Source organism: Neopelma chrysocephalum, unplaced genomic scaffold (genome assembly GCF_003984885.1).
Source record: "Neopelma chrysocephalum unplaced genomic scaffold, ASM398488v2 Primary Assembly neopelma1_65b, whole genome shotgun sequence".
Lineage (NCBI taxonomy): Eukaryota > Metazoa > Chordata > Aves > Passeriformes > Pipridae > Neopelma > Neopelma chrysocephalum.
In genome coordinates, this window is record NW_020897723.1 from 1828461 (window position 1) to 1840645 (window position 12185).

Sequence of the window (12185 nt, forward strand, 5' to 3'; positions counted from 1 at the left end):
TATTTATTTTTAAGAGCAGGCAGCAAGAAGGGCAATGTCTGGGCATGAGGAACTCCTGAACTTCGCTGTTTCAATGATTTTTATTTTAGGTGTTCCAAAAAGTTTTCCACAGAGCAACAGGCAATTTCACACGCACTTGCCAAGCCTGGCATTGTGAGTGGAGCTGGAAGAGATGGTAGCAATAGGAAAAGAAAAAAAAAATCAAGTCAAAACTCTTGGAAATGCAGTTTCTGAACACTCCTCTGTTTTTGCAGCAACACACACTGAACTTGGGTAGGGAACATCAAAGCTATTTATCTTGCCTCTGAAGTACGTGCAATACAATGACAACCAAGTTGAATGTTTCTCCAAACTTTGAAATGAAATAGCAAGTAATCTTTATAAAACATTCTGCACTAAAATATTCCTTTTGGGGCTAGACTTGGGAAAACTAATACAATCAGTCTTTCAGCTGGGCCAGAGCAAGATTCCAAATGTATGAAGGATCAGCACCACCGACAAACGAATTTATCGCCATCTAAGCAGTAAATATTTAAGACACTTGGAATTCAGTTTTGCAAAGGAGAACAAGCTGAAGTCAGAAGAGGGAAACATTCCAGTGGGCCATTTTACACTCCTGCAGCCATCCAGCAGACTCAAGATTACAAGACTAAGCCTGCAATGCATGCAGAAGTCCCTCTGCATTACACAATAATGACATTCTGAACGGAAATAAATGAAGCCCCTGCAGTGCTATTCTGTCAGCTTTTGAAAGTAAATAACTTTGCTTCTGACAAGACAGAGACATTTTTTTCCTCCTCCTGCCACAGAGCATTAATTGAGCCATGCAGCCATGTAACATCCCAGAGAGAGGACTAATACATGACAAGGGAAAAAGCTTATGAAAGGAGGAGACACTCATTGAATATATGGACTGCCTAACTATTTTTCTCCCCCAAATTTTCACACTGGCTCTGTTTCATCAAGATCTTGCTGTCAGGGAGAGCTTTTAACAGTTTTTTGCCTCCCTTTATAATGCTTACTGAAACATTTCAAAGAATTGCTTTAATTTCACACTGCCTTATGAAAGATGGTGCCATTATGAAACCATAAGCTTACATTTTAAAACTTATCTTTCTTTGTTCATGAATTAAGCTTCAGGCCTACCATCAACATCTGTAATTAACTATTTAATGTATAGAAGACCTACTGTCCAAAGTAGAGGTAATGAAGATAGCTATAAAAGAAGAAGCTATGAGAAGCAGAACCAAAGCATCAGTCTTCAAAACTACCTAATGATAATAAATGTTAGTGCAAGTCAATAAGGGATTGAGGGAACGCATATTAAAAATATATACACAAACCACATATATATATATATGATAGTATGAAATTTGTGCACTGTTACAAAAAAAAAAGCATATTCAGAGTGTTATAGTTAGAAAGAGCAACAATTTCTGGTGCATTTTCATATAAAGGGTTAAAAGGTATCTTTAAAGATGATCTAAGATGAAAACACTTGCATTCTTATTCATGAGCATTTGAACATCTTAAGTATTTCAGTTCTGAAGTACCACACTCTTTCTTTCCATATCTGCAGGAAAAAGTAAAAATCGGTGACTCACTGTGAACAGAAAAAATAATTCACTCAGTTCTTACTACAGTGTCTAATTTTGATTCTGCCTGTGTTCAACACAACGAGAAAGAGCAGGATCAAAACACTGTGAGATCTCTCCACAGCTGGAGCCTGCTACAGTGCAAAAGACCAAAGGCCCAACTACAACTGCTCAGGATACTATAGACATTAGATATGCTATTTTCTCTAATTAAATTCACTGGGCTGCTGCACTGACAGAGTAGGAGGGGAAGCAAAATGTAAAAGAAGTCAATGGCGCTGCACCAGGCGACTCAGAGGTAAATGAGCAATGCTAGCAAAGAAATGACAGCAGGTTCTCAGGAGAGCTCTTGCACTACACATCACACTTTAAAACTGATAAATCAATCGCACATACACCTTTAAAAGGCAGGAAAGCTTGAAGGATTCTTAGAGGGTGTTGACTTCTCCTTTCCACTAACATTATTCTAACTCTATAAAGCAAGGCGATAAATTCCAGTGTCACAATTTTTATCGCTTCCATTTAAGCTACCTGTTAAATGCCTCAAAAATATTTTAAGCGGAATTAATATTAACATGATTATAGCATTTATTTACCAGCTCAGAAAAAAACACATTGAAAAACCAAACAGCTTCAAACTCCAGATTTGCGTGACTACGGTCAAAAAAAATCTACACAAGCTGAAATATCTACTGGCTGCCCTGAGAAAAACCCCTGCTTACATAACAACCACCACACACTTTCCTTGGCATGAAATACCACATCACATATTTTTTTCAGAAAATAACCACCCGTATGCATATTTAGCAAATATCAGTGAATAGGGACAACTTACGAATAGTTCCCAAGAGCAAATCCAGCCATCGCTTTTCACCTGAAGTGTTTGCAAACGTTCAAAGAGCCCAGTTATAAAAACAATGATTCTAAGCCAAAAATATTCACCTGCTTCTGCCACATGGAAGCTTCTTTGCACTGCTCTTGCTCTTATACTCCAAAGCAGCAAGTAACCTTCTTAACTGATTCTTCTGGTTCGTTGAGGGGTTTTTGTGTTTGGGGTTGTTCTTTTTTTTTCGGTTGTTCCCCCCCACTCCCCACTATTTAAAGAAGGGAGTACTTAACTAAAGCACCTCCTCTCCAAAGAGGCTGACCTTGTTTGACAACGCTGTGGTTAAATGCCCCAAACTAGCTCTTATTCAGAATGAGAACTGCTACAGCACTTGATCTCTAAGCCACTTCTCATTAGCCTCTGGAAAACAACAAAGCCGCTCTTGTGAGACAAAAGATACGTAAACATGCAAAGTGGTCTTGAATCACAGGTGAAGTCTCAAATACCAGCGTTGAAGTTTATTGGCGAATACCCAAGGAACTTATTTACCCTAATCAAGACAAGCAGCACATCAAGACATCATTCCTTAAGTCCGCATTAACAGCACTTCTGGATGCAACAGCTGCACTCCCACCTTTTGAGGTCTGTTTCATTCATACACTAAAATTCCCTAAGAGTGCCACACTGCCCCCTTAGGTACAAACGCATCCACAGGATACTGTTTGTAGCGTGGTAGTTCCTTTTTTGTTTTAACAGGGCACTGTAATTTCTCTGACAGAGTACAGGCTTTTACCCTACACATATGAATAAACAAGCACTACGTTTCTCTTGGGGCGGCAGAGCTGGTTAAATGAATCAGAAACCCCTGAAAAGATTGCCTACCCTCAGTCCATCAGCTACTGGACAATTATTCAAGGCCCAGCTGCAAGAGAAACAGATGGTGAGTGAGCATTAGTACCGTGGACTTCTTTTCACTCATCCAGTCATAAGCAGAGGTTGTATGTTCTCACACGAAAATTGCCATGAAATAACAGACAGAGGAACAAAATTGTGCAAAGACTCCAACAGATGCTTAAAATTTGCACGAGCTAAAAGTCAGATTAACTGGTTTTACAGGAGAGCTCCAGAGTGAATGAGCACTATAAATGGACAAAGGTAAAGAAAGGCAGTGTTCTCATGATTAAACAGTGTCATCATAAACATCAGTTATTGAATCCAGCTAACATACCTGAACCTTTGAAGACTCGCTCAAGTATTAAATGCACAAACCAAATGCTTAGAACTGTAATTGCAATGGTGGCATTCAGCAATTGATGTGCTTGTGCTCTATAAAAAAAGTTAAACTGTATCCAGGAATTGTTTGAATTGTTCATCCATTTCAATTCTTTACACAATTTTAGCACAAAGATAATCTGTTCTAATCCTTATTCCATTATTGACACTATTGACTGCATCAATTGAAAATGCTACCAAATAAATCAACGTTGAATTAAGCCATGGAGAAAGAATGTGATAAAAAGTCTTTCAGACTCCTATAAATCATCAGATCCAGGAGCATGACATAAGTAACTGAGCGGGGAATTCAGCTTTTCTCCATAGTCGTAATGCTTAAGGCCCAAATAAAATTACACTAATTTACCATGTAAACAGTAATGGAATAGCTGGGGTAGAGATAGAGGGTTTGTTGGTTTTTGCTTTGTTTTCATGGTGGATTCCTTTCATCATTGATATGAGAGCTGTACCATGAACTACTTTGTTAAAGACAGAAAAGGTTGATATTGAAGTTTCAGTTCAATTGTTTTCGATCTGTGAATGTCCACTATGAGCAATTGCTCCATTTAAGAGGAATTACCCTTTGTACAAACCACTTCACTATTTAAAACAAAGCACATCTATCATCATTAAACAGAAAAAAAAATTACCAATTTGAAAATAATGACAGCAGCACTGTACCACTGTGCCATGGAATATTATGGGATGTTTCAAAACAACAGTTCATTTTGTTACTTTACTCAGAAAATACCAACTAAATAACCCTATGCCCAGGAAATCATATATCATAGGATAACACCAATTAACAGAACCAAGCTCCATTGATATAAGCTAAATCCCAATTTAAAATGGTCAACATTTTGCTGCAAAAATTACTTCATGCCAGCATTTGATGGAAGCTTGCAGTCAGAAATTGTTTTTTGCATTCATGTGTCATATTAAGGAAAAGAAAAGAAATAGATGCATTCAGCTGTTTCTAACACCATAAAATATTACCAAGTGACAGGGTGCACCACAAATCCAAGTTCCCTTTTCCTGTCTCTTTAAATATTGACACTGGGGAAAATTCAAACCCAAAGGCTTCTCCACTTTTCCCAGTTCACCCTGTCCTTATAATGACGCAGTGAAAACTTCCAACTCAAACCCAGACATTCTCCTTCTGTTCTTTGCTGCCACCAATACAGTCATTTTGGTTTTAATGTTGTTTGAAAACTCACTCTGGATTTCTATAGTTGGAAGCATCTTGAAAAGAGAATGTCCAAATAATTTCAGACCATTTCAAAAAGCTTAACTAACTCAGAAACATTCTTCAGTTAATCTACAACATGACCTAGGCCTCCGTTCTTTATTCATTTTCAACTTTGTTTTCAACAGTTAAACTCAAAATCTTTTTAGGTAAAGCCTACTGTATGCACAAATTGTTTTTTAAAAAAATTCAGTTCCACACTGAACTCTTAAAATGTTATATACATGTGTAAACTGGAAGATATCAGAGCAAATATTAAAGTTTCTAACCCTGGAAAAAGTAGTTGAGCACTCCTGTGGTACACTGTGGAAAACAATTTATCCATTCATACCAAACAAACTGACCAAGCAATGTGAGTTTTGTAGCTAAACAATGGTCAATTTTAAATGACTACTAAAACACAGATTTTCCCCAAAGACTAATACAGCTCCACAGAAAACCACCCTCCTCATGGCTATGAGGATAAATAAATATTTACTGACAGAGAGACCAGTTTGCCCATCTTGAGAAGAACGTAATGCCTTTCACAGTCTTTCAGGAAAGACATATATCCAATTATAAAACCTATACATGAGAGAATGCTGGTGTATTTAGCAGGTACACACAAAAATAAGAATAATTCTTTTCATAAATTCTAAATAGGTGGTAAAGTTTAACAACTGGGAGAGAGCTCCGTTGTAATACAGATGTCTGAGTTCATTTTAATTGAGGTGCAAGTGAGCAGACATATCTGAAGTGCAATTTTTAGAGAAAAAAAATACTTCATAGCTTCACATAATGTCTATATACTGCTGGTAACAGGTTCCACAGGCAGGGGGGATTCACTAGTTATTGAGTTGCCACATAAAGCTTTTAGGTTACCTGTATTCAAGATCGATAGACAACTTGATGGAGTGGGAAAAACATTTACAGTTTCACTGAAATTGTGATATTTGCACTCAACATACAAAACTGGTATTTCTCTGGGTTTGCTATAAATTATCAGATACGGAAAAAAGAGAAAAATAACCCAAGTAGACTGTCATGGTAAAAGTTTAATAATGTTTTTCAAAAATATGAAGCACTTCTTATCCTCTACTGTGTAAAAGCAGAACCACGTTACATTATAGCTTTGCAGGTAATGTCAACTCAGTCCTATCTGCCTGAATAATTCTGAGATAAAGTAACATTGTTTCTAAAGAAATACTTAACCAACTACACAAAATAATAGATTATATCTGAATTAGGAAGATGATTATCTGGCTCTCTAGGAATTCAGAATAACCAAAACGCCAAGCCAGCAACCAAAAGAAGCAACAAGCACAGAATTTTGAACCTGCCACAATTTTCATCACAAATTTAGAAGACTTTTTAACCTATTCTATAATTGTGATTAGTAGAGGCAGAATGATTCTAAACTGACAACAGGATTAAGGAGATGAGAAAGCAAACACTTTAAAAAAAAAAATACTTTGAGTGTGGCAGTTAATCCACTTAAAGAGTTAAAAATTATCCGCGAGATCCAGCGCTTTGTAAAGTGCATTAGCAATCACTTCTCATCTTTCTCCCGAATGGAAGGGATGCAATTGAATTCACTGTTTTAAAGTATTCATTAGAGTTGCCCAGTTTCTCACACCTCAAAGCAGTGCCATGCCATAGGTGGGTTTGCATAATGATACTGCAATAGCTCACTGAGGAAGGGGATTATAGCACCCAACCCCATCCTTGTGTTATCCTTTATCTGCTCCTTGCATGGCCATGTTGACCTCTCACCTTCATTCCCATTTTTCCTTGCAAAAGCTCCGTCTTTAACGTACAAATTGTTGTTTGACAAACTCAAAAGAACAAATCCAGCAGAACACAGGAGTACATTTTATACATAACCACTAAGCCACACTGGCTCATTACAGCTGATCCATAAATGTCATTCCCAAAACATATCCAGAATACAGGACTACCAAGAACGTGCATTTTAGTTACGACATGCAAATTATTTCAATTTCAATTCAAATACATCATATTTATCCGATGCAAACTTTAATTGCAGACATATGAATGCCTCCCACATACATGTATAATCTAGGGCGTATGCAAGAATCTTTTATTATGCACTCCCATGCTGGAAGTCAGAAAGGGTTTATACTACACTATACGAGAAAAAAATAGCTACAGAAGGGTTTATAACCTGAAAATATGGGAGTTTTGTTCTTTCAGCAGTAATAGAAAACAAATGTTCTGAAATCAAAACAAGCTTTAAATCAATTTTATCTGATCTTCAGGAACAAAAAGAAATACCGTAAAACATCTTTCAGGCATTTGTAAATACAGAAATAAAGTTAGAGACTGTCTCAAGGAAGTCAATATGAACATAAACTATTGTAGTGGAACTTGGAAGAAATGTCCCTATTTGTTACAGTAGGCACAAGAATTTTTTCCCCCTCAAGTTTCAACAGAAGTAACAGAATAAACAGGATTAGTCATTTTTGCATGATAACATATTTCTGTCTTGGCTCTACACACTTACTAGATGACTCTGTAATGGTGGACTCAGTTATAAAATAGAGGAGTAGAATACAAAGATGATTTCAAAATACTAGTTTCAAAATAATGTGTTATTATCCAGTTATTTCATGTTATAGAAAAGAGGGGGATACCAAATATTAAATAATTTAAGGGGGGGAATACTTAAAAAAAGACCCTACAAGCAAAAATTAAATTAAATTTAAAAAAATAATTAATTAAAAAGGGACTAGAAATTGGTATTGTTTTGCTGCTACCCAAACATTCTTTTAAACCCAGTCCAATATACTTCAGTGACAGAAGTATTAATTCTGCACAGATACAGCTTTATAAATAATTTTTTCTTTTTTTTTCTCTGAACTAAAAATCAGCTTGATTTTAATCAGCAGCATGTTTCAACACAGACTTAAAATTCCTGGCTTCAAAGAAGGCTTAAACAAAATTGCCATTGGGCACATTTACATTAGAAGTATAATTTATGCCTGCAAGTGAATAAAGAGCAGTCCTTTATGGCTGAAACTCTGCTACAGTATCCACGAGAAACACAGTCAAAGTACCGTGTTAAATATCTATAAACAGCATCAATAGAGACGTTGCAAAAAAACCAAAAATAAATAAAAGAAAAACCCCAACACACCAACCCACCCCCCCCCCAAAAAAAAAAAATATATGCAAAGGTTCGATGTCCTATTAAAACAATTTTCTACTCACTCTCACATTCTTAAGTGCAGGCACAACATTCGCTCCACACAGTGGGAGACATTTATACAGTCTATTCACACGGAAAATACCTCCCCGGCTGCAAATCCCCCAAACGACGCTGACAAAGCAGGCACTACAGGAAAGGCAAAAGTTAAGCAAACTTACCTGCTGTAAGTACATAAAAGTCAAGGCACAGGAGAGCTGGGGACACATGCCCACATTCGGCAGTGCCACGCAGGTTGCACCCGTAAGGGGATGCTGCATGGTGTTGCTCTGAAGTCTACGTAGAACAAGTGAGGGGGCTTGCATGCAAGCACGTTTGCCCTATCTTGTCACTACCCTCTTTTTTTTTTTTTTTCTCTTCTTCTTCTGATTATTTAAATAAGAAACAGGGTTTCTCGACTGCCTTTTCCTCCCCAGCGCTAAACCCCTACATTCGTTTGTCAGCTAAGGCAACTTGGTAGGTTTAAACTACGGATTTTTCACCGAGAGGAAAAAAAAGAAGACACAGCCTGCAGCCTATTGATGAGCAAATGGAACTTCCTCAATGACAGAGAGAGCTGAAGCTTGTCTCACAACAGTAGCTGCTGACTAGGAGAGAGAGAGAGAGAGAGAGACTCAGTGAGGCTCAGTCGGCTGGTGCTGATGCTGCACAGCTTCTCATTTGTCAAATGGGTCCTAGGGCAGGGTCTTTACCACTCACCAAAATTCAAATACTGCATTTTAAAAATCCCTGGAGAGGATAGGGAAGGAGAGCAAGTGAGAGCGCTGCATCACAGGCATCCATGAGATCTGGGCAATTAGTGTCATTGCCCAGCTGGGACTGAACGCCTGTTATGATTCTGCACGCACACAGACACACTCACACACTTCTTTTTTTTCCCCTCCCAGGACTCACACCTGACATAAAAAGGGCTTTCCCCTTCTAAGAACAAAAGTATGAAGCACAAAGTAGGAAAGGGAAAGAACCTTGGCTAGCCAAGAGGATTCCAGCAAACATACAGTGCTATAGCAAACGAGCATTTTTAAAATACAAATTAATTTTATACCTACATTTCATTCACTATCTAGTTGCCCAGAGGAGCCTACAAAAGCATTACAGTGAAGCTGTGCAAGAGCTGTGTAACCACTGCAGCAGAAACACTGGGAATGAAACAAAATTCTATGGCACACTGTGTCTACTTTACTGGGGGGGAGGGGAGCAGGCTTGGATAAAGACTGTATCTTAAAATTGGTCTAAAGCCCATCTCATCTAAAATTACAAATTTATTTGACAGCTAGTCAATCTATTATCAAGGACTGCCCTATCAGGTTACATGGAAAAATTACATTTGCAATTTTCAGAATTTAGTGTTTACTTTTTACTTTGAGAACGATACCTCAAATTAGTATTCCACTCTTGCCAGCTTTTTCTTCCCCCCTCCCTTTATTTTATGGAGTAATAATTATTCATTAGTAGATCTAGTTAGTCTTTATGTAATAAAGTAGGATGTGACCTGCAAATCAAATAATTTATATTACAGCTTGTCCTTGAGGTCCTATATTACAGGTCTTTTTTTTTTCTTAGATACAACTCAAGTATAACAGAAGATACAACTATTTTTAATTAGAATTTGACAAATGAATTAAATATTAATTCTCCAGGAAAGAAGGTCAAACCTCAAAGCACCACCTGAGGTTTTGAAGGGGTTCATTTTAAAAGGACTCTGCAGAAGATTTTAACATCACCTATTTTATAGGTTATCTAATTCCCACAAAAACACTTTTTAGACCAAGAGTTTAACATTAACAACAGCAACCAAATAACTCACATTCAAGAGAAGTCTATTTCATCAACAGCATAACTGATTTGATATAAGATCTACCCTTAAAAACAAATAATAGTCCCCGCTTAACTGGAAACAGAATCAAAACATGTCACTGCAACTCAGGTGCTGTATTAAAAAAAAAAAATCTTTTTCATTGTACATGTGCACACATACCTGCACCCACACAAGCCTCAGAGACTGATTTAGAGCCACTAAGTCTTCTTCATGCAAAACTGAAAATTTACCAGCAGAATCAGTTATTACGTAATTTTTCTTTCTCAAAAGGAGTCAATGCAAGAAAACCAACGTATTTAGAACTCAATAATCAACACCAAAACAATCATGCACAAACTTACAATACAGGAATTGGGTTTGGCTTAGGAAACATCCATGTTTTTGCAGTTTATCATGGACTCAACTACTAGAACAGCCCAAATTACTCAATCACAAAAAAACCCACCAAAAAAAACCCCACCCTGAAACGACCAACCAAAAGAGCCCACATGCCACAGAGCAGGAGCAAGCAAGAAGGAGGAGAAATGAACCCTCTCTGTGCCCTTTCTCCTTTTTTCATTCTTTCTCTGTGCCCTAAGCAGTCTCCTGTTCTGACAGGAGTAAATCATGCTTTTCTTCATTCTTTTTTTTTTCCCCTAGCACAGAAAGGTTGTTATTCTGCAAATGCCCTAAGCTGAGAGAAGTTTCCCTTCAGTTCATTTTCATATGAAACACCATAAATAATACATGGTCCTTTAATAAGACCTTATCAGAATGTTTAATGAAAAACAAATAGGTTATGTAAGGAGGCAAATAACCAACTCCTTCCACATTATGTCAAAATCAAAGGCATCATGCTTCCTGGCCAAACAGCTTGGAACTATATAAGTCTATCCAATTTCCCAAAGTGAAGCTCTGGAACATGATGTTGGTCAAGCAAAGCTTCTTCTGTCTATTGCACTATTTTACAGATAAAAGGACATCCATAAAACAGATTAAACTCTTAAAAGCAGTGTGTTGAACAATTACTTGAAGAAAATTTAGCAGTGTAAATGGAGCTAATAGTAATTGTAAAAGGAAATTTCTCATTGGCCTTTTATCCTCAAATTGCACACAATTCAAAGTCAGAAAAATATGACCCACAAATACTATGGATTGCTTACATTTACATATTCATGTTATAAAAACAAGAACATCAATGTTTTCACTGTCCAAATCATCTGTACACAGAGAAGCAATAAACATACATAATTCAGTAGTGTAAGAGACCTAAAAAAGAAACACAATTCTTTAGTCTGATATATGCTACTTCAAGACATGCAGGGGAAAGTCATTACCAATTTTCATCCCTTCCAAGGATAACTTGTCATTATGTCTAAATAGAAAAAAAGGTAACAAAATGTGTTTTATTTTTATAAATACAAAATCAATGTCTCTTCTTTCAAGCCATTTCCTTGTTTATACACACTCTTCCACCTACCCCAGCCCATTAATCACAACCACATTCCAAGTTATGGCTATATATATACCGTAAGTACCCCCACAGATTGGCCAAAGGGACATGAATGACTGTACACAAGCTGACCTTCCCTCCTCGTGCACAGCCAGAGTCTCACTGTAACAGCTCCTCTGCAGCTGCACAGGCAGCACAGACCCCATCAACACCTTGTCTGCAAATTATTCACAACTGGATTTCTCCCTCGTCCTGCAGCCATCAGGGTGTGCACTTGCAAAGCCACTTCACCCCCAGCACAGGACATCTCATGCTGCCCTGCTGGGTCAGGAACTGAACTCACCCCACACTCAGCTGCTGACCTCATCAAGTACATATCAATTAACAACAAATACAGATGTTTTTCAAAACAAAAAGAAGCTACTCGTCTACATCATCCAAATCAGCCTCGATGGGAGTTCAACCAGAAATGTTCTAGGAAATAGAACCTTCCTCCACACGAATTATGGATCCATCTGAGGTGCAATATCTACTGTACCACCATGGGAGGCAACACTCTCTCTTCCAACCTGTTTGGGTTGCCCATGTCGTGGTTTATGGCACAGACAGAGATCTTGCACTCTCCCCACACCCAATGAAAATGCCATTTAAGAAATACCAACAGCAAAGTTTTGATCAGTCTTGATTATGCAATTAAAAACATGAAATCAAAGAAGCTCTGAAGCAAAGTAAAGAGAAACAACAGCATTTCTCACACAGCTGACATACAAATCCCAACCCACTTCCATTT

At 37.5% G+C, this 12185-nt stretch overlaps 1 protein-coding gene across 27 annotated transcripts in view; it reads right to left on the reverse strand.

Annotated features, from left to right (window-relative positions):
- RBFOX1 (RNA binding fox-1 homolog 1) overlaps nt 1-12185 on the reverse strand; it is a 1129454-nt gene that overhangs the window by 255878 nt on the left and 861391 nt on the right. For 2 of the 27 annotated variants that reach the window (XM_027684207.1, XM_027684202.1), the window contains exons 1-2: nt 8844-8948; nt 8306-8731 (exon numbers count right to left, since the gene is read on the reverse strand). The exons of 23 other annotated variants lie outside the window; for them this stretch is intronic. In XM_027684207.1, coding sequence (XP_027540008.1) covers nt 8306-8449 — 144 coding nt within the window. In that variant the 5' untranslated portion in view covers nt 8450-8731; nt 8844-8948. Of the gene's footprint in view, nt 1-2537; nt 2568-8305; nt 8732-8843; nt 8949-12185 lie in introns of those variants that run through there. 2 more of the 27 variants (XM_027684204.1, XM_027684211.1) reach the window with 2 other exon arrangements.